We start from the raw sequence: 24,265 nt of genomic DNA on the forward strand, positions 1-24,265 counted from the left end.
GTTCTTTTCTTCACACATAATAAGTACCACCAATAAAATTGTTTATGTCTTTGAACTGATACTTAGGTGGCATATATCCTCAATCAACTCTATGTTTTCAAATAAGTAATTGGTCATTGTAAGAGATTAGATCATTTTAAAACTGTGTAATATGAATGTGGTTGAAAATCACATATACCATTTACGTTCATATATTCCATTTGTATAACAGTACCTTCCATTGTTTTCTCATGTTCTAGAGAGTGGGATTATAATTACTTTTTCAACTATGAATAATATGTAAACAATAAATTGAAATATCTAAATAAAAAGATTATACACTTACAATGAGAAGCTTTCTTATTGAAAAATATTTATAAGGACTAACACACATACGCGGTGTAAAATAATATTACAATAAATAAAAATAATAAGTATTTGCAACATATGGGCGACAAATCAAGAACTTCATGGTGAAGTTTGCTATTTGATCTATAAATAGAGATAAGGTGACAACACACAAAGATAAATCCTATCTTTAAAGTGTGTCTTTCATGTTCAGACCACTCAGCCAAGCATGTGCTTAAGAAGTTATTTGGATCTTTATCCTATGTCTTCAATTTTATTTGAAGAGGTAATTAACAAAATCTTGGTGAATAAGAATATATATTATAGGCACTTTTTTTTCTTTATAGATACGTTTTTAGGAAAATAGTGGAAAGTTGATAAATACTTGGGGAGGGGGGTGTGGTGTGGTGTGGGAACAAGACCATATTCTATGAAGATTGCTAAATGATGTTGATACTATTATTTTACCTCAGCTGTCTACTTTGTAGTTCTTTAAATTGTTATATTTATTTCATGGTTAGAAAACATAAACTATAGTCAATTCCTGAACATTTTTGTACATTCTAATGTTGTGAAGGATAAGCTTAATGGGTATAGATATTATTTCAGATTAGCCATTTAGAAATATTACCACAGAATAATTGATACTTATTAATAATTATAATAAAATATATAATAATAATTACTAATGAACTTGGGCCATTGACTGCCTAGGTCCAGATTTTGGTTCTATCTCTTACTATCTTTGTGAACTTGAGCAAGCTACTTAACTTCTCTGTGCCTAGTTTTCTAATCTTAAAATGAGATAGTAGCACTTTCCTAATAAGATTTTATAAGGCTTAAATATGTTCACATATGTAAATCTCCCAGGAAATTTCCTGGTACATAGCAAGCACTACATGTTTTTTGTTTGTTTGTGGTTATTATTATTATTTGACAATGCATTTACAAGAGATTCCCTAGCCAGACTGCTTGGATTCTAATCTTGGTGCTAATAATTTCTGTTTGTGTGACCTTGGGCAAGTTCCTTAATTTCTATGAGCCTCAGTTTCCTCATCTGGAAAGTGAGATAATAATACCTACCTCATAGAGATGTTATGAGGATTAATTTACTTCAAACATGTGAAAGACTTAGAACAGCACATGGCACATGCTCAACATTATACAGTGCTTACGATTTTGACTATCACTGTATTTAGAAATAGGGGGTCCATATTGATCATATTGTTTTGTATCTTGCTCTGATTTTGCTTTGTTTTTAAATTCTCTAACCTTAAGTGGCAAAGACTATGCTTTTTCATTCTTATATTTTCAGGGGGTGGCTATCTGGTGCCAATTACTTTATTTACCTTCTCTTCTGTAGAAAGAAAAGAAAACCAAACAAAAAAAAACTACCTTTAATCTATGGTCGTCCTTGCTAACCAACAAAACAACTACTTTATAATACGTGGATATACCAGCATTTTGTTTCTAGGCTCACAGCTGAGCAGGATGCTGCTCCCTAGTTTTTTCTGTTTATAATAGTGCTGTCGGTATCAATTATGACTTGAAATGTTCAAGCCCCCTAGGAAGAGTGTTAATTATTGCTGCTCTGTGTCAACAAAATGAAAATTGGAGCTATAATAATTGGAGCTCATCTCCCCATACCAGTAAACTCTTCATCTTGCCCCCTTCTTCCCTCACCACTGCCTCATCTGGAACATAATTTGGCAAAAAAATAAAATAACAAAGAGAAAAAGACTGTTTCAACAACATATTACCTTGAATTGGTTGCCAAAAATCCTGAGTGCTCAGTGTAGGGTGACAAGCAATGCAGATAATTTCATGAGAGAATTTAACACAAGTAATTAATAATATTGTGAATTTTTCTACCAATAATACAATTAACTTCATAATCCAAAATAAATTAAGTGCAATTATTTTGCACTTTATAGATCATTTAAAACATGGAAGTACTTCATACCTTTGTTTATATCAATGAGCTGTTTCTTTTTCTTCTGGCGTTCCAGCTTTTCTTGTTCAGCTTTCTCTTTTGCAAGCTTTGCCCTCCTAGTCTTCTCTTCCATTTCTTTTCTCTTGTTGTTTTCTTTTACTGCTTCCTGTACATTTTTAAAAAGTTAAACAAAAATCCTTTCATTACTTATATATATTGGAGAAGTTTTACAATTTTATAATTACATATTCACATATGCACATGGGTGTCTGGAAATGGAAAAGTATTACAATAGCTTCAAGCTATATCCTATATAATAAAAGAGTAATATGCAAATTGACCCTAACAGCAGAACGACTGGGAATGACTGGTCACTATGACGCACACTGACCACCAGGGGGCAGACGCTCAATGCAGGAGCTGCCCCCTGGTGGTCAGTGTGCTCCCACAGGCGGATCTATGCTCAGCCACAAGCCAGGCTGATGGCTGCCCGCACAGCGGTGGTGGCGGGAGCCTCTCCCGCCTCCTCAGCAGAGCTAAGGATGTCCGACTGCACCTTAGGCCTGCTCCCCACTGGCAAGTGGACATTCCCCGAGAGCTCCCGGGCTGCCAGAGGGATGTCTGACTGCCAGCTTGTGGGAAACTGTTTATTGCCTTCACTATCTGATAAGCGTAGACAGAGAACCCCCTGAAGGCTGGGTGCCTTTGAAGCCTTAGCAAAGGTCAGAGCTAGGCACCACCTCTGTTTGTCCAGACAGTGGTAGCTGAAACTACTCCCCCATTTATTATTATGTAAATCCTTGCTGAGGAGCTAGTCTGCTTGTTACTAGGGGGTCACCTGCCTAAGGGCTATGCTATGGGTGCATCCCAGATCAATAAAAGCTTGGTGAGGTCTGAGCACAGAGAAAGTCCTTCGGGACTTGCTGCCTGGTCCCCCAATATTGCAAAATTATCTCGTGTCTTTTTCTCTCATTTGTGTGCAGCTCTGCTTCCAGTTCCTGAACCCTGACCCACGCGGGACGTGGGAAGGAAACACACAACACCAGCTTAGTTGCGATCCCCCAGGGAGTGAGCCTAAGCCAGCAGGTGGACATCCTCCGAGGGGTCCCAGACTGCAAGAGGGCACAGGACGGACTGAGGGGCCCTCCTGAGTGCACAAATTTTTGTGCACCGGGTATGTATATAAGCTACAAGAACCAATAACCGTAAGACATTAAAAAATTAGAAATAACTCAGGCTTTAATTAACATTACCTAGGGTGCCAGAAAATTCAGGACATGAATGTTTACAGATTTAATAATAAACATACTTTCTCTGTTGTTGAAATAAGAAACAGTTTTGGTATACAAGAAAATGTTTAATATGGAAATATGGTTTAGCAAGTATTTTACAACATTATTGCACCTTATGCTCTTATCTGCAAAGTGAGGATTAAAAAAAACTACCTCATAAGATTTTTGTGACAAAAAATGAGATACACTTATATAGTGCTTAGAATACTGAGTCTATGATAATAACAGCGGTGGTGGTTGTGGTAGTAACAATTATATCTAATGGTGCAAAGCATGAAATAATCAGCCATATTATCACAAGAAAGCAATACCTGCAAGTTTAATAGCTTTTTACATGACAATATCTTCATAAATGCTGCAACATATTTCAAGATACTGTCTATTTTATTTTAGATAGATTATTTATGGAACTCAGGTGAATCATTATATTCCAGTAGATAGTATGGGATAAAGTTGAAGTGAACTGATCAGCTGGAATAACAATATTAACTTCCTTTGAAGTCGAAAAATTCACTAATACAGAGACATATAACTGCACGTTTCTCCCATCAAGCTGTTCTGTTTCTTTTTTCTCATTATGATTGATTAAATATACTTCATAGTATGTACCAACTATTTCACAAAAACTATTTTGTTCCAGAAACCCTAAAGAAAAGGACTCAATAACAAGAACACATCTACAAGACTTTGCCTGGAGGTGTCTGTATCGAAATATTTCTCTTCATATTAGAATGCACAATAGTTTTTAAAACCCTGAAAACACTTTCAAAAAGATCTCCTGACTTGCAAGAATTATTGGTACCTCTCCCTTCCACTGCCCCCATAAGGCTGGGACCTCTTACATTAGGTTAAGAGAACAAAATGCTCTGGCTCCTGCAGACAGCCTCAAAGATCCCCACTGAAAAGAAGCTGGAATAACAGAAATAGAATTTTAGAGCAGGGCTTCTCAACCTCAGCATAATCATACCAAAACTTGTACAAGAATGTTCATGGCAGCATTATTCCTAAGAGTCACTAAGTGGAAACAACCCGTGTCCATCAACTGATAAATGGATAAAGAAGATGTGTTAAATAGCCATACAATGAAATATTTTCCTATCTAATAAAAGAGAAAAATGGTAATTAGCCGTACATCCGCTACCCTTCTCATTGGCTAATCAGGGCGATATGCAAATTAACTGCCCGCCAAGATGGCTGCCGGCAGCCAGGCAGCTTGAAGTTAACATGAGGCTTGCTTGCTTCAGTGATGGAGGACTCCAACTTTCCCCGCCTGCCGCTGCCGGCCTCTGAGCTTGGAGTTTGGAACATTGTTACAAATATAGAAGCTAAACAAAACCCCAGAAACCTGCTTTCAGCCAGCCGGGATCTCAGAGCTGGAGTTGATGCAGTGTTTCGATTATAGAACCCAAACAAACCAGATACCTGATTTCAGTAGCAGAGGCCTCAGAGCTGGAGCCAGAGCTAAAGCCGGCCCAGAATAAAAAAAAGAAAAAAACGAGCAGTTGGGAGCTTCAGTCACCCGCCAGCCTGAAAACAGCCCTCAGCCCCTCACCCAGACTGGCCAGGCATTCCAGTGGGGACCCCCACCCTGAAGGGTGTGTGACCAGCTGCAAACAGCCATCATCCCCTCATCCAGGCTGACCAGGCACCCCAGTGGGGACCCCCACCCTGATCCAGGACACCCTTCAGGGCAAACCAGCTGGCCCCCACCTGTGCACCAGGCCTCTATCCTATATAGTAAAAGGGTAATATGTCTCCCAGCACTGGGATCAGCGGAGCCGAGAGGCCTCCCGGCACCGGGATCAGCATGACAGGGGGCAGCGCCCAAACCCCCTGATCACCCTGCGGCTCTGTGTGTGACAGGGAACAGGGCCACAACCTCCTTATCTGCCCTGCTCTGTTCGGGACAGGGGAAGGCACCCCAACCCCCTGATCAACCCTGCTCTGTGCCTGATGGGGGGAGCTCCCCAACCCCCCGATCACCCTGCGGCTCTGTGTGTGACAGGGTGCGGCGCCCCAACCCCCTGATCAGCCCTGCTCTGTGTGTGACAGGGTGCGGTGCCCCAACCCCCGCCCCCCACGGGCCCTGCTCTGTGTGTGACGGGGTAGAGCCATAACCTCCCCATCGGCCCTGCCCTGAGTGTGACAGGGTGTGGCGCCCCAACCCCCTGATCCGCCCTGCTCTGTGTGTGACAGGGGACGGTGCCCCAACTACCCTATCAGCCCTACTCTGTGAGTGACAGGGGGGGATCTCCTCAACCCCCTGATTGGCCCTGCTCTGTGTGTGACAGGGGGTAGCTCCCCAATCCCCTGATGGGCCCTGCTCTGTGCGTGACAGGTTACGGAGCCCCAACCCCCCTGATGGGCCCTGCTCTGTGAGTGACAGGGGGCAGCGCCCCAACCCCCTGATTGGCCCTGCTCTGTGGGTAACAGGGGGTGGCGCCATAACCTCCCCATCGACCCTGCCTGGAGTGTGACAGGGGGCAGTGCCCCAATCCCCCAATTGGCCCTACCCTGAGCGTGACTGAGGGTGGCATCGCAACCTCCCAATCTGCCCTGCTCTGTGCATGACAGGGGGCGGCGCCCCAACCCCCCAATCGGGCCTGCTCTGAGCCCGACCAGGGGCTGCACCTAGAGATTGGGCCTTCCCTCTGCCACCTGGGAGCAGGCCTAAGCCAGCAGGGCATTATCTCCCGAGGGGTCCCAGACTGTGAGAGGGCACAGGCCGGGCTGAGGGACCCCACCCCCCAGTGCCCAAATTTTTGTGCACTGGGACTCTAGTCTATATATATAAAAGGCTAATATGCAAATTGTCTCCTCAGGAGTTTGACTGGGGAGAATGGGAGTTCAATAGCTTGCTATGACACACACTGACCACCAGGGGGTGGCGCAGAATGAAGAAAGGCCCCGGCTGGCAGCCGGCAGCCAGCAGCCACGGAAGGAAGGCCTTGGCGTGCAGCTGGAAGGCCCTGATTGTCCCTGATCATTGGCCAGGCCTAGGGATCCTACCCATGCACGAATTTCATGCACCAGGCCTCTAGTTCAATCATAAAAAGAATGAAGTGCTGGCACATGCTGCAACATCGATGAACCTTATAATATCATGCTAAGTAAAAGAAGTCAGACACAAAAGGCCACATGTGGCATGATTCCATTTATAAGTACTATCCAGAACAGTTAAAGCCATAGAAACAGAAATTAGATTAGTGGTTGCCAGAGGCTGGGAGAGGGGGAAATGTGGAGTAGCTACTACTGAGTATGGGTTCTTTTGGGTTAATGACAATGTTCTGGAATTAGACAGTGGTGTTGGTTGCACAACCTTGTGAATATAATAAAAACTACTGAATTGTATACTTCAAAACGCTGCATTTTATATGTAAATTAGATCTCAATAAATTTTACAAAATTGATGTTTGAGAAAGAGGACTGAAATAAAAATGTGAATTAGTTAAAATAAAGACAATGTGAAAAGGCAACGTATATTCAGGCTGATACTAATAAGTTATGCAACCTTTGGTAAGTAGCATAACAGGCAAGTAATAGAGGAGAGGAGGAAGGTTAATGTTTGTGTATATTTTATTATTGGTCAAATTATTGGTCAAATCTCTGATCTGGTATATAGTCACCAACGTCTAGGTGGACTCTTCTATTATTAATTGAATGAGCTGTTTAACTGCTGAGTGCTGTTATTTATTATGAAGCTAAAAAAAAAAGACACACACACACAAAAAAAACTGGTACCTTCCATTTGTATTTCTTCCTTGTTCTGATAATAACAGCTACTTTTTCATGACACTCTATTATTTTCCAGGTGTTTTAAATAAATATTTTCTAGTCTTTATAGAAAATCTGCAAATATCTATTATTTTCTCTCATTTTACAGATGATGAAACTTAGGTTCAGGTGAGTTAAGTGAGATGCCCAAGGCTACCCAGTTACTTAAGTGCCAAAACCACATGTGTTCACTTACACTACCATGATGCCTTCCAAGCAGAGTTGCCAAATAAAATACAGCACACTCAATTACATTTTACTTTCAGGTGAACTATGAATTATCTTTGTGGTCTAAGTATATTCCATACTATACTTAAGCTATACTTACAAAATTCATGTAATGTTTGGGACTCATTGGTAGGAAAATTATTCATTATGCATATAATATTTGGGATATACTTATACTAAAACAATCATGTAATATTTGGGACACCTTGGTACTGAAGATATTCAGGGTTTATCTGAAATTCAAATTTAAATGGGCATCTATTTTTATTTGATAAATCTGGCAATTCTATTCCCAAGACTATTGATTTTTTTATAGGTATCCTTTCACAGACTAAGATCCTCTAATGAAAACAGTAGACTCATTATAAAAATACAAAATCCCAAATCTAAGCCATATTTTGAGAACAGAAGTACTGATGTAGATTACTGATAGGCATTCCAAGGTTCATGGACATGAATCATACTATTTCTGTAGCATTCTCCATATACTCCTTTCCTTTTTATTTCTTGAAAATGGAGTAAAACTAAAAAATTGTTTATATCTAAATTGATACAATTGGGGTAGAAGGAAATAAGTCAAAAACATCAGAAGACTCGCTAATGAAGAAATCTGGCAGATGTGAATAGATTAAATTTCTATAAAAATGGAGGCTTGCAACTGGCACTATGAAACAACATAAATATAGATATAGTCAATGATGAAACAGACCAAGTAATAGGCCCTTTAGTTTACATCTTAAATGTTTCAGAAATAGACTGAACTACAAAACAAGCACATGCTTTGAAATGGCCTGTGTGATTCTAAAGAGATCAAAACAGAAGAGGAAAATAATTTCTGTGGTTTGGCAGTAATGAAAAGGAATGGAAGCATCTACAGAGACATATATTTTTTCAAGCCACACAGACTGTGAAGTATAATTCTGGTCCTGATGCCACCAGTTCTGTCTTCATGAAGCGGCCTCGTGCTTAAAAGAAGCCCCTATTCCTCTTGATGTTTTTATACTTTAGCTCTGACTTTAACAACTTAGGGGTGGGAAACACAGGCCTGTTTAATTCTCTCTCTTTAAGAAAAAATATTAAAAGAGAAAGGCAAATCTTAACGATGGTTCCATATCATCAATCTTGACTTTTACTAGAGTGAAAGATAACACATTTCAAAAAAAAAAAAAAAGTGAAATCTGATGGGGAGAGAATTCCCTTGAGGGATGAGATATTTTCTTTTCATTCTCATTCCTACTAACAGAACCCAAATAATTTAAAGAATAAAAGCAACAGGAGCAAATTTAAGCCCAGGCTAAAAAAACAACAACACAACACCTTAAATAATTTAGTAACACTTTATATTTGCCGAGCCTCACTAAACATACATTTATTTATGTATTTTACATTTCAGAGAGGAAAGGAGATGGAGAGATATAAACATCAATGATGAGAGAGAACCATTGATCGGCTGCTTCCTGCAAGCCCCCAACTGGGGATCAAGCTCCCAATCCAGGCATGTGCCCCTGACTGGAATTGAACCTGGGACCCTAGCTGGGACCCTTCAGTCCACAGGTGACGCTCTATCCACTGAGCAAAACCAGCTAGGACCCTCATAAACATTTTAAAACACTAACATATGAATATTATCATCCTCAAGTAAGCATTAATTATTATTTATTGGGCTGAGAAAGCCAACTGATTAGATTCTGTCAATGTATAGAACTGCATTCTGTTACAAGGATGCTAATTGAGAAAGTGTTTTGGTAGTAACCTCAAATAAGATAAGAAATAGTCACAGAACAAAGCCTCAGTTTTACTGGCATATCTATTTTTCAAAAGCCAGTAAGAAGTACAAAAGGAGCAAAATATAACAGATGTCTCTAGGATTTATTGTGAAATATATAATTTTACATCTCTCACTGAAATCTCTATTGCCTCACTAAAAATATGAATAAATTAAAAATCTTATTTCCCTTGCTGTACAAAATTAACAAATGAAACCTATGGACTAAAAATGCCATATGCAAAAAAAAGCACCTATGTAAATTCTAAGACCTCTCATTTATTACAGTTAAGCTTTAAGAAATGGAAGAAACTTCAGAAAATTCCAAGGGGCTCAAATGCCAGCCTCATTCATGGCAGGTCTACATAAAGGAAGCATCTTCCAATCTTAACAAGATATATGACAACAAAAACCACCACCACCAAAACCATTCTTCCTTCCATCGTCTCCAATGGCTTACTATCCAGGGCTGACTACAGAAGCACTCAGCAAGCACTATGATCTCGCTGGAAGCCAAAGGTACTTTTGAGGCGTGGAGGAATGGAGACATTAGTAAGGAAATTGGATCCTAGAGTCGAGTAAACTTGGTTTCAAATCCAAGCTCCTGTCATTTATCCTAAAAGCTGTGTGACCTTGAACAAGTTAGTTGCTTTATCACTTTGAGCTTTGGCTTCCACATGTGCAGAGCGGAGATACTCAAATCACTTGGTTGCTAAATAGACTAAGGGAAGTTGTGTTTATGTAAAACACTGAAGACAATGCCTGGTACAGAAGAAATGCTCACTACACACACGGTGGCGCTGATTATCGTGTGTAGTAGAAACATCTGAAAGTTTGAACAGCAAGAATTTGGTCATTAAACACAAATGACCACGTGTTTTCAATGGTTTACTCTGCACAAGCCCCTCCCTCTTGTTTGGAAGCCAGGAGGATGTGATCTGTGACTAGAAATGTAGCATCTTGACACAGTCTACCCTCATAAGAGTCTAGAAATGTATTTTCTTCTCTTTGGGGTTTTGGATCATCCTGGGAACCTGTGTGAATATACTTGGAAAGCCTTGCAATTCATTGCAGTATCAGAAGCTGTATGAGAGTAGAGTCACATAACCTTAAAAGAATGTAAATTGGAAATGTCCTGGTGAACAAATTGATAACTCCGGTGCCAGAGGCACACAGTGCACTGCTGAGCGTTTCTTCATCCATCAGGGATGTTGGAAGGATTCGCAAATGATATTGAGTCAAATCATTTGGCAACAATATAAAGAAACCTGGTATATATTATATTGAAAATCTTTTTATACACTAAACATGTGTCATAGAGATATTATTTTTCATGAAAGCTCAATGAAACAGGTGAAATTCTCTCCACATCTTTTACCTTGAACTATCCTAGCATCCGACTTTCTCTTAGCTTTAATCAAACTGGGCTTTTTTTTTTTTTTAACTCTTTTGCTTTATGCTAACCACTTCGAAATTTTAAAATGTTTCTTTTAATCATTTCTTTTGAAAATACCATAGAACACCAAATTTAACTGAAAGAACTGCAGACCTGGTAAGTCTCTATCTTTCCTAGATAAGTATGATGATTCTATAGCTTCATATTTTATGCATCCTATTGAGAAGACTTTTAAAGATTCCTGACCTATACTTTTATGCCCAGGATAAAAACAATGATGAGAAAGAGGCCTATTTATTTTGTTCCTCTAATTGAGGGCCCATAATCCAAACCTTCAAAGTAGAACCGCACACCTTTGTGAACACAAGATGGCCTTTAAGGGCTGAGAGATATGGTTTAAATCTGGCTGTCTAGTGACAATCATGCTTTCACCCCTTGGGCAATTTACTTAACTGAGCCAAGCCTCCTTTCCTGATCTATGAAATACCTGGACTTGAGAGTTGTTTTGCAATTTAATGAGAAGTTTCACATAAAGCCATTAAGCACAGTGCCTGGTATTGTGTTCAATGAATGGTGGTGGGTTATCCTATATAATAAAAGGGTAATATGCAAATTGTCCCCTCTACCAGGAGTTTGACCAGAGTTCGACCAGGTGGTGGGGCCGGCCTGCCAACCACTGCATCCCCTCCATCTGGCTGGCCCTGCCCCGGATACACCCCCCCCACCCCAATCAGGGGGGACTCCATCCATGCACAAATTCATGCACTGGGCCTCTACTCATTATCAGATTATTCCACAGTTGGTCAATACCAATGCTCTATGCCAGTGGTTGGCAAACTGCGCCTTGGCAAACCATGGCTTGTGAGCCACATGCGGCTCTTTGGCCCCTTGAGTGTGGTTCTTCCACAAAATACCGACTTCTGCACATGGGCCACCAAGTTTCAATCGCACTCTATGTGCACGCCCGCATGTGGTATTTTGTGGAAGAGCCACACTCAAGGGGCCAAAGAGCCGCATGTGGCTCGCGAGCTGCAGTTTGCCGACCACGGCTCTATGCAATTCAGGGTCTGGATTCCATTTCACTCAACCTAGGAGTATGGCCATGTATGGACATACTTATTGGGGAGAAGGAAGAATCCTTCGTGCTATGGCTATTTTGCAGAATCAGGTAAAAATATGAACAAACCACACTCATTCTCTCTCATACCTACAAACTTTGAACAAACAATAGGACTTGCCTTCCTGAAGCCACGAGAACAAAGACAGAGAGAGAATGAACAACAGAAGTTTGTGGGAAACATTCTTTTTTTAATATACCATATTGGACAAATCTAAGACACAAAAACATCACTGAATATCTTGTTCTGTGGAGCAATAATGAAATTCACACATCATCTTACTTAAGGTTCAACACACCTTCGGGGACTATTTGCATACACTGCGGGGATAAAGTTTCCTGGAAGAAGGCAGTGTTTTGTTTTTGCGTTGTTTGTTTTTAAACATCTGGAGTTAGGTCTCTCATCTCCCTGAGAAAATGAAGCACAAACTAAAAAAGAAAGGCCATTAGATTTGGAAATTAGGAGTTTACTTTTATTTCTTTTGTGAGTATTTATCTCAGAACGCAGTATTCACTTGTTCTGCCTAAAGGTTTATGGGGGAGTCGGGAGAATGAGCCTTTACACTGTCCTCTACCCTAGGCCTGGCTGAGCTTTCTCATACACTTTTGCCACCTTTACCCTTAAGAGGCTGCTAGCCTTGCTGGAAAACCTTGTACTGAAGGATTTCAAATACAAGGTAAACTGAATGGTAAAACCTTTTTGCTTGTTGGTGGGGTTCTCATTTAATCCCAGGCACAAAAAGAGGCAAAATAGATAGAGCTGGAAAGTCTGTCCAGACCCTGTCCTTTCTGTGTCCCAGAGATGCCCTGAGCATGGCCATGAACATAAAAGGCAATTGTACATATGACACCTTTTCATCATTTTACCAAAACAACATTTCTTTAACAAAATTCTCCCTCCTCTTCTACTATGCTTCATATAGATAGATACCTAACACATTCTTTGCTTGAGTTGTTTTGACAGCTAGTGTCATATTGGCCATTTGCTGCATGTGCCTGCAACCAAGGATAAGAGTTGTTGAGACACACAGCTCCTGATGTTATGTTACACTAACGGAAGTGTAACATGGGCGGAATCCCCAATTTGTCAGTATAAGTGGATGGAAATCCTAAAGAATGCCAAAGGTAAATCAGGACTCATATACTCTTCCTGATCTTTCTCAATCCCATTTCAGAATGATTATGTCAGGTTCCAAATGGGAGAATGTGAGCCAAGATGAGTTTTTCAGGATTTGAACACAGCATTAAACAACCAGATGATTAGAGGAAAAACCTACATAAGATGGTGGCAATAAGTCATTAGATTTTTCAACTGCAAGTAGGGACGAATTAAGGCTTTCCATTAAAGAAAGGAAAGAATCCTCCACTTTAATTAACATCAAACAACATTGGCTATTCCTTTTCTATAATTGTTCACCGTGTTTAAAGGGCATATTGGATTGAAGGAGACATGACAAATGCTTGGGGCAAAGACTTTGCAGCTGCAGCAACTACACTGAGAATCAGTACGTCTGAAGGATGATCAGCACTTTAATCCTGCTAAACTTTTCTTTCCCAGAGATTTCCACTTCTTATGGTACTAGTGACCCAGGTTCCTCTTACGCAAGATCTCATGAATATTTCACCAACTGACTACGATTAGAACTTTCTCAGTGAGGTCACTGAAACCTTGATTAGCTTGCTCAAGTACTTGCTCATGTAATAGACATTGAACACATGTGTTGATACTGCAGTTAGATGGGGATTAAAGTTGTGCTTATTGCCATATGTAAATACTAGAGGCCTGGTGCATAGATTCGTGCACGGGTGGGGTCCCTTAACCTGGCCAGCAATTGGGGCCAATGGGGGGGGGGGGCTGCCGGCCTGGGAGAGGGGCTGTGGGAAGTTGGCCAGCCACCGGGGGAGGGATCACAGGAGGTTGGCCGGCCGAGGGACATTGCCTGTGGGAATGCACTGATCACCAGGGGGCAGCTCCTGCATTGAGCATCTGCCCCCTGGTGGTCAGTGCACATCATAGCAACTGGTCAACTGGTTGGTCATTCAGTTGCTTAGGCTTTTTAAAAAATATATATTTTATTGATATTTTACAGAGAGGAAGGGAGAGGGATAGTTAGAAACATCGATGAGAGAGAAACACCGATCAGCTGCCTCCTGGACACCCCCTACTGGGGATGTGCCCGCAACCAAGGTACATGCCGTTGACTGGAATCGAACCTGGGACCCTTCAGTCCGCAGGCCGACACTCTATCCTGAGCCAAACCAGTTAGGGCTAGGCTTTTATATATATAGATGGTATGAATCATATATAGATGGTATGATGGACCATAGGTAACATGATAAACCAAATCAAACAAAAGAACACATGTTCTGCTATCTTAGATGGCTGAGACACTGTGTCCCTTACTTCCTATAGGCCTATAGGCCAGACTGCTCGCTTTCATTCTCTTTCTAGACTACACTGCCCTCTCCCACCCTTCAAGGCCTTACTTGATCTGGCCCACTGCTTCTCTGACCCCATCTTCTTCATCATTCTGTCCCAGCCCATTGGTCTCCTTCCCTCCGTGCCTTTACATTGGTGTTCCCTTTGCTCCAGCTCCATCAAGTCTATGCTTAAATGCCCCCTTAATAGCGAGGCACTCCCTGACCACTTTCCATAAAATAACCCCAAACAAACTCCCTAACTCCCTACTGTGGTCTTCATAACAGAAAAGGTCAAAACCTAGTGACACTTTAGAAACTCTTCACATTTTCTAAGAATTAGCAGCCAGAGCTAGTTTATTTATGTAACAACACTTTTCAGCCTAGGGATTCTCAAAAACATTAAATTACCAACAACATCTCTACACATAGTACCATAGCTCCTTGCGCACCTATTTCTTTATTGTGAAAAACATTAGTGGCCTTGAAATAAGCATTACCCACCTTTGAATGGTGGTTTCTTCCTAATCATTCATAGGCTACGGTTCCCTGACAATTAGGTATTTTCTTAAAAATGCCAATGCCTGATGTTTCTGAGGCCTGATATCTATGCCATTTGCCATCCTGACAGAGCTCAACCCTGCAGTGAAAATTCACTTCTGCAGAGATTAGTGCTGACAAGGAACCTCCAAGGTGAAAAGGAAAGTTGTGTCCCAATTTTGAAAATGAGTCTTTGATTCGAGTGAGATACTTTCAGGATCCACAAACATCAGTAATACACAGCTTTCCCAGTGATCTTTTGATTTAAGACAAAACTGTCTCAGGTTTGGGGGCGGGGGGAAGGTTTACTAGTACATGAAAAGTTCCTTGAGTATATTTGTATAAATTACTCTCTCTGGCATAGGGGAGACTCATAGAAGAAACTGATGGGCTACAGGTGAAGGAGCCAGTGAAGTAAATCCCAGCACATGTTCATAGAAGCAGCCCTCTTGAATTCAGCACAACCTACTGTTGTGCTCACTGCTCAGCCTCCGTAGGAAACAAATAAAAATTTAATGTGTCTTTCACATGCTGTACATATCTGGAGGTTTGACAGACAAATAGATCTTTGAATGCCAGCATGGTTGTGAAGAGAATCACAAAGGTAAATTATTAAAAGTGAGAAGGAAAAAAGGACTATGTGCAAATCTTCTTGATATTAAACTGCAGTTAGTTACAAAGGAGTCGTGCACTGATAATGCAGGCTAGCTGTGGTCCCCAAGGCCTTCTTTTAAAATTTGCTTTCCAACTGCAAAATCATGTGATCTGAAGTTGGAGGAAAAACTGTCTCTCCCATCACAGACTATCAGAATGCTGAACCCTGATGAGCTAGAAACTAATCTACAATCTGTAGCATGGAGGTTTCAAGTGCTGCACGTTCCTGCAGACACATTTTTTCTTAGCAGGTACCTGGGAAAAAAAAGCAATTGAGATCCACATGCCTTTATGGACCTCTACTTGGTTCAAGTCTATGAAGTGCTTTGAGCGCCTATAGAAAGTCAACCTATAAATTAATTTTATCTTGATCCAAAGGAAGAAAATGAAACACTAAAGTTACTGATACAATATTTAAATGGGAAAATGTCTTGGAGAGATACTGTTGCGGGGAAAGGACAAAGCAATGGTATCTTACAGGCCCGAGAGCTGGGTTTGCTGCTGTACTACCAGTACTGTCACCACCTTACAGGATGGAAGAGGTGGCACAATCAATAAGGTTTCTGATGAGGCCAGTTTGGGTGGGTTGAAAAGCACCCAGAGACTTGGAAAATACTTTGAAATGACCTTGACAAATAGAAATACGAAGTCAGACAGGAAGGGCCCTCAAGAAATGCTGGCTCTATCGTCTTCTGACTGCTAACAGGGTTCCTTGACCTCCTGCAGGAACCTGTGCTGATAGTTAATCACTTCTACAAGAAAATACTTCCTCATGTTGAACTACAAGCTGTCGGATCCTTAAGCCCATATTGTGTCTATTAGTTGCTGTGAAATAAAAACCTGGTCAGTTTCTTCCTTAATATTTTTTCACACAGGTGTAAGTTGTCACCGGAACAAGTGGTGCTTGTGATAACTTGAGTTCCACAGAAGTGAAACTAATCCTCAAATGCAATGCAGGTAAATTGCTTTGTTTGTAGGGTAAAGGTTGTATATGTGTGTGGCGGGGGAGGGGGCAATCAGACAGGCCCTTAGGATAATCGGTTGGACCCCATTAAGTAAGCCATGCAATACCATTTTCTAGAACTCTCCTCTCTCATAGTTTCTTCTAAACTTTTAATAATGTTAAGGTTTTCCTCTGGCTCTTATCTCTACTTGTTGGACATTATTTTTTAAATGATTGGCTTCTTTATCCTCATATGCACCTCCTCCCCCCCCCCAAAAAAAAAACTGTAAAAAATTGGAAAGGATAACCTAAGAGATGGGCTAACAAATATCCCATGTAAGAATATTTCCAATTTTTTAGGCTCTAATTCTCCTAACATATTATAGCAGTTGTTTTATAACATTTTAAGGGGCAATGCTTAACTTTTCAGATTGGTTCCAAGATACCTGTTGAAATCATGAATCCTGTTCTTCATAAAACCACCTTGGGGAGCCACAGACTTATTTTGTTGAGGGCCCGTTCTCTGTGATTAAACCTGCTCTTTCAGAATTAAAATCTAAATCAAATGAAATCAGTCTCACTTTAGATTCACAATATTTTTAAAATGTATTTATTGGTGAGAGAGAGAGGGAGAGAGAAAAACATCAATTTGTTTTTCCACTTATTATCCATTCATCGGTTGATTCCTTGGCACATCAGAACACAGCTCTAACCAATGGAGCTATCTGGCTAGGGCCTAGATCAGTGGTTCTCAACCTTCCTAATGCCGTGACCCTTTAATACAGTTCCTCATGTTGTGGTGACCCCCAACCATAAAATTATTTTCATTGCTACTTCATAACTGTAATTTTGCTACTGTTATGAATCGTAATGTAAATATCTGATATGCAGGATGTATTTAGGCGACCCCTGTGAAAGGGTCATTCGACCCCCAAAGGGGTCGCGACCCACAGGTTGAGAACCACTGGCCTAGATTCACAATATTTTTGACAAGAGATTTCGTTACTTTGGTTGTACATCTTATTTATAAATCTTGGCTTAATGTCACTTTGAGCTGTTTTCAAAAATCAAATCCACTCTAAAATTGCCAAGATTTAGTACCCCTGAAAAGATCTAATTCCTAACTGAACTTGATTTTATTTCTGAGGGAATACCCAAAAGAAAAAAAAAATTTAAATATATTTTATTGATTTTTTTTTTTACAGAGAGGAAGGGAAAGGGATAGAGAGTTAGAAGCATCGATGAGAGAGAAACATCCATCAGCTGCCTCCTGCACACCCCCCACTGGGGATGTGCCCACAACCAAGGTACATGCCCTTGACCGAAATCAAACCCGGGACCCTTCATTCCGCAGGCCGATGCTCTATCTACTGAGCCAAACCGGTTACGGCAAGAAAAATTTTTTTAATGAAGTGTTATACACCCTTCTGGACATAGGGCCATTGATACTTTTTCCTTCCTCTAGGTCAGGGGTGGGGAACATTGGGCCCACGGGCTGTAAAAGGCCCTCAAAATCACTTGGTCTGGCCCTGCCATGGCATTAGGGTGAGTTAATTAAATATTTGACCAAATATAGAATGCTAATTTTTAAGTTGATAATTTTGTATAGTCTGCAAATTATGTTATAAAAATCCAAATGGCCCTTGGCAGAAAAAAGGTTCCCCACCCCTGATCTAGGTGATGGGAGAGACAGGGAAGAGGCCAAGGAAGCAGAAAAGCTAAGCTAAATGTAGCCTTATTCGTATCCAGTGACCTGTACCTTTATTGAGAACCAGGAAACATTCATTCACTCGCTGAGTATCTACCATGTATTGTCACTTACTGTTCTAGTTCCTGGGAGACCAACAAGGAGCATTACAGACATGGCTTTTGCATTCCTGGCACTTAGGAATCATCCAAAGAAGCACTACAGTGTTTGTCCTCTTTCAGTCAATTTCCCACTCACTCACCTGGAGCACTGTCTTACTGTCAGTTGAAATAATATTCTAATCTAGAATATAGATCCTGTTTTTTACAAATCATCATTAGGAATGAATGTCACATGGGAAGGAATAAAAACCTTAGCAAACGAAGAGAGATTTCTTTATTTTGGACTAGATGGCACCAATTCTTTCATAGAAGTTAAAATGGTTTTGCTCAATTTGCTTTTCACAAAGCCACCTTGATTGCCAGCCAGAACTCTGCACTCTTCTAAGTAGAAAGTGATTATTTGATGAGTTGTGAGCCTACCTGCCAGGATATTGACAGCAAGATGTCTTTCCAGTACTTATGGGGTAGCAGCTTTCCCTTTATTGAAGTTGTGTGAACAATCAGAGTAATTCTCATATGTGGAGAAATACATATAACGCGAAACAACTAGTAGAAGGCAAACAATACAAATAAAAAAGGAAGAATTGATGATACATGGGGGAAAAAAGGCAACACAGCCCCTAGAAGTCACAGTGGTCCATGCCATATTGTTGGTAAGGAAAATGTCAGTTTCATTAGTTAGAAAGAGAGCACACCTTACAGCTCTCCTCCATGAGATTAAGTTAGAGACCTAAGGACTGCTTCACTAACCACTGCTACAAGATGCACTCCTGTTTTCTATATGTCTGTTAAATATTTAACATGCATTCAGACATCCATATATTTCCTTTATGCATTTTGCTTCAGTCTTGGCTAAGTTTAACAGCCTCTGAAAGGGCAGGCACTGTGTTGGCTTAGTCTGGTGTGTGTGTGTGTGTGTAAGTGTATTATATTCTGATAAGAGGTCTTAAGTATAAAACATATGTAATACCCTTTGTAATACTTTAAGCAATAAAAAAAGTCTCATTAAAAAATACAAAAAACGTATAAAACAGATATAGTACCTATACAAAGGAGACATGCAATAACTTTCTTAATTATTGAAGGCAGTGAAGATTAATGTAGTGTAAATACTAGCTTTGCACATGTGATAGCATTTATCCTTTTTGACAGTTGGACTTTTTAAAATTTTATTATTTTTTTAACTTCATTTTTATTGTTGACACTATTACAGTATCCCCATTTTCTCCCCCTTTGCCCATCTCCAACCAGCTCCCGTCCCCCCTTCCCTCTGGCCATAACCACACTGTTGTCTCTGTCTATGGGTTATGCATATATATATTTTTGGCTAATCCTTTCACCTTCTTTCATCCAGTCCCCCCACCCTCTCCTCTCTGACAACTGTCAGTCTGTTCCATGCCTCGGTTTCTATGCTGTTAGTTTATGTTGTTCATTAGATCCCACATATAAGTGAGATCATATGGTATTTGTCTTTCTCTGATTGGCTTATTTCACTTAGCAAAATACTCTCTGGGTCCATCCATTCTGTCACAAAAGGTAAGATTTCCTTCTTTTTTACAGCAGCGTAGTACTCCATTGTGTAAATGTGCCACAGCTTTTTTATCCAATCATTTACTGATGGGCACTTGCGCTGCTTCCAGATTTTAGCTATTATAAATTGTGCTGCTATGTACATAGGGGTGCATATATTCTTTTGAATTAGTGTTTCAGATTTCTTAGTATATATTTCCAGAACTGGAATTGCTGGGTCAAATGGGAATTCCATTTTTAATTTTTTGAAGAAACTCCATACTGTTTCCCACCGTGGCTGTGCCAGTCTGCATCCCCACCAGTGTATGAGGATATTCTTTTCTCCACACCCTCACCAGCACTTGTTGTTTGTTGATTTATTGATGGTAGCCATTCTGGCAGGTGTGAGGTAACACTTCATTGTGGTTTTAATTTGCATCTCTCAGATGATTAGTGACCTACAGCATTTATTCACATGTCTATTGGCCATTTGTATGTTCACTTTGGAGAAGTGTCTATTCAAGTTGGCCCTTTTTAAAAAGAGCTGTGTTTAATTTATGGGCAGAACACCTCTAGTGGCAGAGACAGATTTACCATGAAGCTACCAAAACAAAACATCAGGACCTCTCACTTGCATGGGAGGGGCACTGGCAATGTGCTCACCTGGCCGTATGTCTTTATAAATTTTGCTATATATTTATATATATATATATATATATATATATATATATATATATATATATATATATATATATGGTTAATATGCAAAGTGCCCCCTTGGGAGTTCAACCAGGAGGCTTGGAGTATGATCGCTTGCTATGACATGCATTGACCACCAGGGGGTGGCATGGAACATGGCTGGAAACCAGTGGCTGCAGGGCACTGAAGGAGCTAGGGAAGGAGGCGGGGAATCTGATGGGCCCTGACCGCTGGCCAGGCCTAGGGACCCTACCAGTGCACAAATTTTGTGCACTGGGCCTCTAATAGAAAGATATTTTTATATTCTTTAAAAAAAAATGGTTCCACCCAAAATGTATAAATGCAGGCCTCACAAATCTGGATCCTCCTCTGTTGAAGGGATTTATATAAACCTGAAAAAGAAGTCTGATAAGAATAAGAGAAGTGCTAAAAGTTTTGGAAATGCCAAACTATGAACAGAATATGGATAAATAACCTGAGGGAACATGGGGCTAAGGGATATAACTATATCCATGGACATGAACTGGATGTTTATTTAAAGGATAAAGCCTATCAGGTATGTTCCATATTTCCAGAAGGCAAAATAATAGTGCCTGAATCTGAAATCTAAGAAAAGAAAGTCTGAGAATTAAAAAGAACTTTATAGCAAGAATGGCAAAGAGGTGGAACCAAGTGAAATGAAAGTTCTTTCTCTAGAAATGTGTTGAAAGATTAGCTAGTTAGCTGCTAACAGGTTGGGAAAACATGCCAGGAACCTGAGCTGTGTGAGAAATCCATGTGAATTCCAACTCTCCGTTTCTATTCTGGGATATTTTGACTGTATAGGTATATGTATTTGAGTCATTCATTTATAAAACAGGATAAATAAAATGAATATACAATTTCATGTCTCTCTTAATACCACAAATCTGGGTTGCTATAGTCAGAAAGAGTTGATCTGTGAAAATATCTGACTACCATATTATAATGTGGATCACTGAAAAATTGGGTTTGGATGGAATAGAGGTTGGAAATGGAAATATTCTGCTTTAAGATCTCCTTTTCAAAACTAGAAATAATAAGGACGTTATTATATAGTGGTGATTGCATTCTGGGAAGCAAGCCATTCCATCTGTATGCGAGCACAGCGGCTACATTCCGCAATGTAAAACCCATCTCACTTGTGATTATATCCTTGATCATGACCTAGATTTGGTCAAATATCATTGCTTACTTACTGATGGGAATATCCTTTTCTTACTATGCTAATGATCTACTGCCCTCTCCTTTACCTCCTTCCTCCCTGGGTACTGTGCCATTATTTATAGAGGAGTTTTCTGGCTTCATCATGAGTCTTCCGCTTAAGTTGCCTTATTTATTGGTATAGAGGGATTTTTGCCATTAGGCTTGACATGTTGGACAAATAGTTACTAAGGGATTTAGGGAGTTTATGGACACACCAGATTTTATTTCCTGTACAAAACTTTGCTATAATAAATGCCATGTTTTAGATTTGACTTCTTTCAATGTGAACTTCTGTAGAATGTCTCTTTGACTCATAGGTTCTCAAGTACAATGCAATGTTACTTTCTGGATATTGAAGTGTTTATGCTTAAGTACTTACAAAGGTAAATGATGATGCAATAATGTACTTAACAAATTTAATGTGACTAGCTTTTACACCATGTATGACTATTTCTCATCTTTTAAAGTGAAGCAGCTCACCCTGACCAGTGTTGCTCGATGGTTAGAGTGTTGGCCCATGCACTGAAGAGCCACGGGTTTGATTCCTGGTCAAGGGCACATACTTCTGTTGCAGGTTTGCTCCATGGCACCAGTCGGGCTATGTGCAGGAGACAACCAATCGATGTGTCTCTCTCACTCTTCCTCTCTCTTTATCTCTCCCCCTCCCTCCCTTCTACTCTCTCTAAAAATCAATGGAAAAACATCCTCAGGTGAGGATTAATAAAAATAAATAAATAAATAAATTGCAGCAGCTCCCCTAGAGAGAAAATGAAACTTTTTCCCTCTCTTCAAAGGGTCTTTGAAGATGGCAAGACTTAGAGAAGGTGGAAAGATCAGGTATATGTTTGAAGAGTCCTTCTCTAAAGATTTTTATCATAAAGAGAAAAAAAATCCTAGAGATATAAGCAGGGGAATAGCTGGCTATGGATAAATAATGAAGATCTAAGGGGTCATAGTCAGTCACAAGGGAATAGTAAGTCACAAAGTGACGCTGACAAATGGCAGGCTGTGTACTGGAATGCGCAACACAGGGACTCCCAGTACCCGCTGAAAGCACTGCCTGAGAGTTACACCTGGAACAGAGTTCATTTTGGGATTTCACAGCTTAGACTGATGTGGTGAATGTAGACAAGTTTAAGTACTTTCGTCAAATATTTGCTGAATCGATGTTGATGAAAAGTCAAAGGAGTCATTAAAATAATGAAAGGTTTTTGAAAAACTGGCAGAGAGAGTAGGGAAGGAGGAGAGAGCAGCCAGAAGGTTTTGAAACATTTAATACAAGGCCATTTATTCTTAGATTTCCAGCACAGGAGGGGCATGATTGCTAGTTACAAATATGGTGACTGATCAATAACTGTTTGCTGGCTACTTCTATGTGCCACATACTCTGCTGTGTGATAAAAACTCAAAGACAAGTGAGATACATATACTCTAGGAATGTGCCGCTTAAACAAGCCAGTAGGTCTGCACATCCCTAATTGTAATGAGTGGTGTGTTACAGCACCATGTTAATAATGTTTAATATGAGCATATGAAATAGGGAGCAATTATTTCTCCCTGGAGTTGGGGAAGGAGGTATTAGGAAAGACACAATGCAGAAAGTAGCCACTGAATGGAGTCTTAAAGGATGAAAGTTATATCTTCAGCAAAAGGAAGATTGTGAGCATGATTGCATATAAAGTAGAGAAAAAATAATGTAGTTGGGGGTAGTTAAGAGTGGCAACAGTTTCCAAATGCTAGTTTAGACTTTATTGTCACTCATGGGAAGCCATAAAAGGTCTCTGGGAAAGGAGGTTTCCCAATGAGATCTGTGCTTTGGAAAGAAATATCTGGCAGTCGTGGGAAGACAGCTGAGAGGGTGCTAAGCCTGAAATCAGATGACGGAACAGATTACTGCAGAAGTCCAGGGGGGACAGCAAATACCCCAACTCGGGCAGACAAAGTGAGGCTGTTTCAGGAAGAATCAGCATGAACTTGAGATTGAACAGATGTGAATAGGGAGGAAGAAGAAGATATCAAGTTGTGCCATTAACCAACACAGGGAATATGGGAGGAAATTGGGAAAAGATGTAATGGGTTCCATTTTAAATATGCCTGAGCTTGACACAGTTGTGAGAAATCTAGTTAGAGGCATCCAACAAACAATAAACTGAAGTCTAGAACTGAAGGATAAACTCGCAACTCACAAAAGAGTAGAAACCATGAGAACAGATATAAATTGCCCAGCAATGATTTTGTCGGACCAAGGGTAGACCCTTCGTAATGCTCACATTCAAGGTGGAAGGATGAGGGTCCAAAGAAATAGACTGAAGAGAGATTTCTACTGAAAATCAAAACCAAGAAATCCTGGCCTCATTATGACAAAGGATTGTTCCTTGGTGAGGCTGTGTGTGTCTCATACTATAAGGTAGAGTGGGGGAAAATGTGGAATATAAAGCATACACTGTGTTCCTAATATAATATAGGCACTGCATGTCTTTTTGTCTCCAGGGATGTATAAGTGAGGTCAAGACTACTGGCTAAGCATGACTTGGGTTTCACACACTAAGCCTGGGTTCAGCCCCGGCAGGCATCCTGTGTAACATGCCAGAGGAGTGCAATATTTCTGCCTCAGGGATAATACATAGAGAAGTGACT

At 40.3% G+C, this 24,265-nt stretch overlaps 1 protein-coding gene across 5 annotated transcripts in view; it reads right to left on the reverse strand.

Moving 5' to 3' along the window:
- The window catches only part of DIAPH2 (diaphanous related formin 2), a 936,081-nt gene that overhangs the window by 195,218 nt on the left and 716,598 nt on the right, over positions 1 to 24,265 (reverse strand). For all 5 annotated transcript variants that reach the window (XM_059679396.1, XM_059679395.1, XM_059679394.1 and 2 more), the window contains one exon: positions 2,291 to 2,426. In XM_059679396.1, the coding sequence (XP_059535379.1) occupies positions 2,291 to 2,426 (136 nt within the window). The remainder of the gene's footprint in view (positions 1 to 2,290; positions 2,427 to 24,265) is intronic.

This window comes from Myotis daubentonii, chromosome X (assembly GCF_963259705.1).
Source record: "Myotis daubentonii chromosome X, mMyoDau2.1, whole genome shotgun sequence".
NCBI classification, from domain to species: Eukaryota; Metazoa; Chordata; class Mammalia; order Chiroptera; family Vespertilionidae; genus Myotis; species Myotis daubentonii.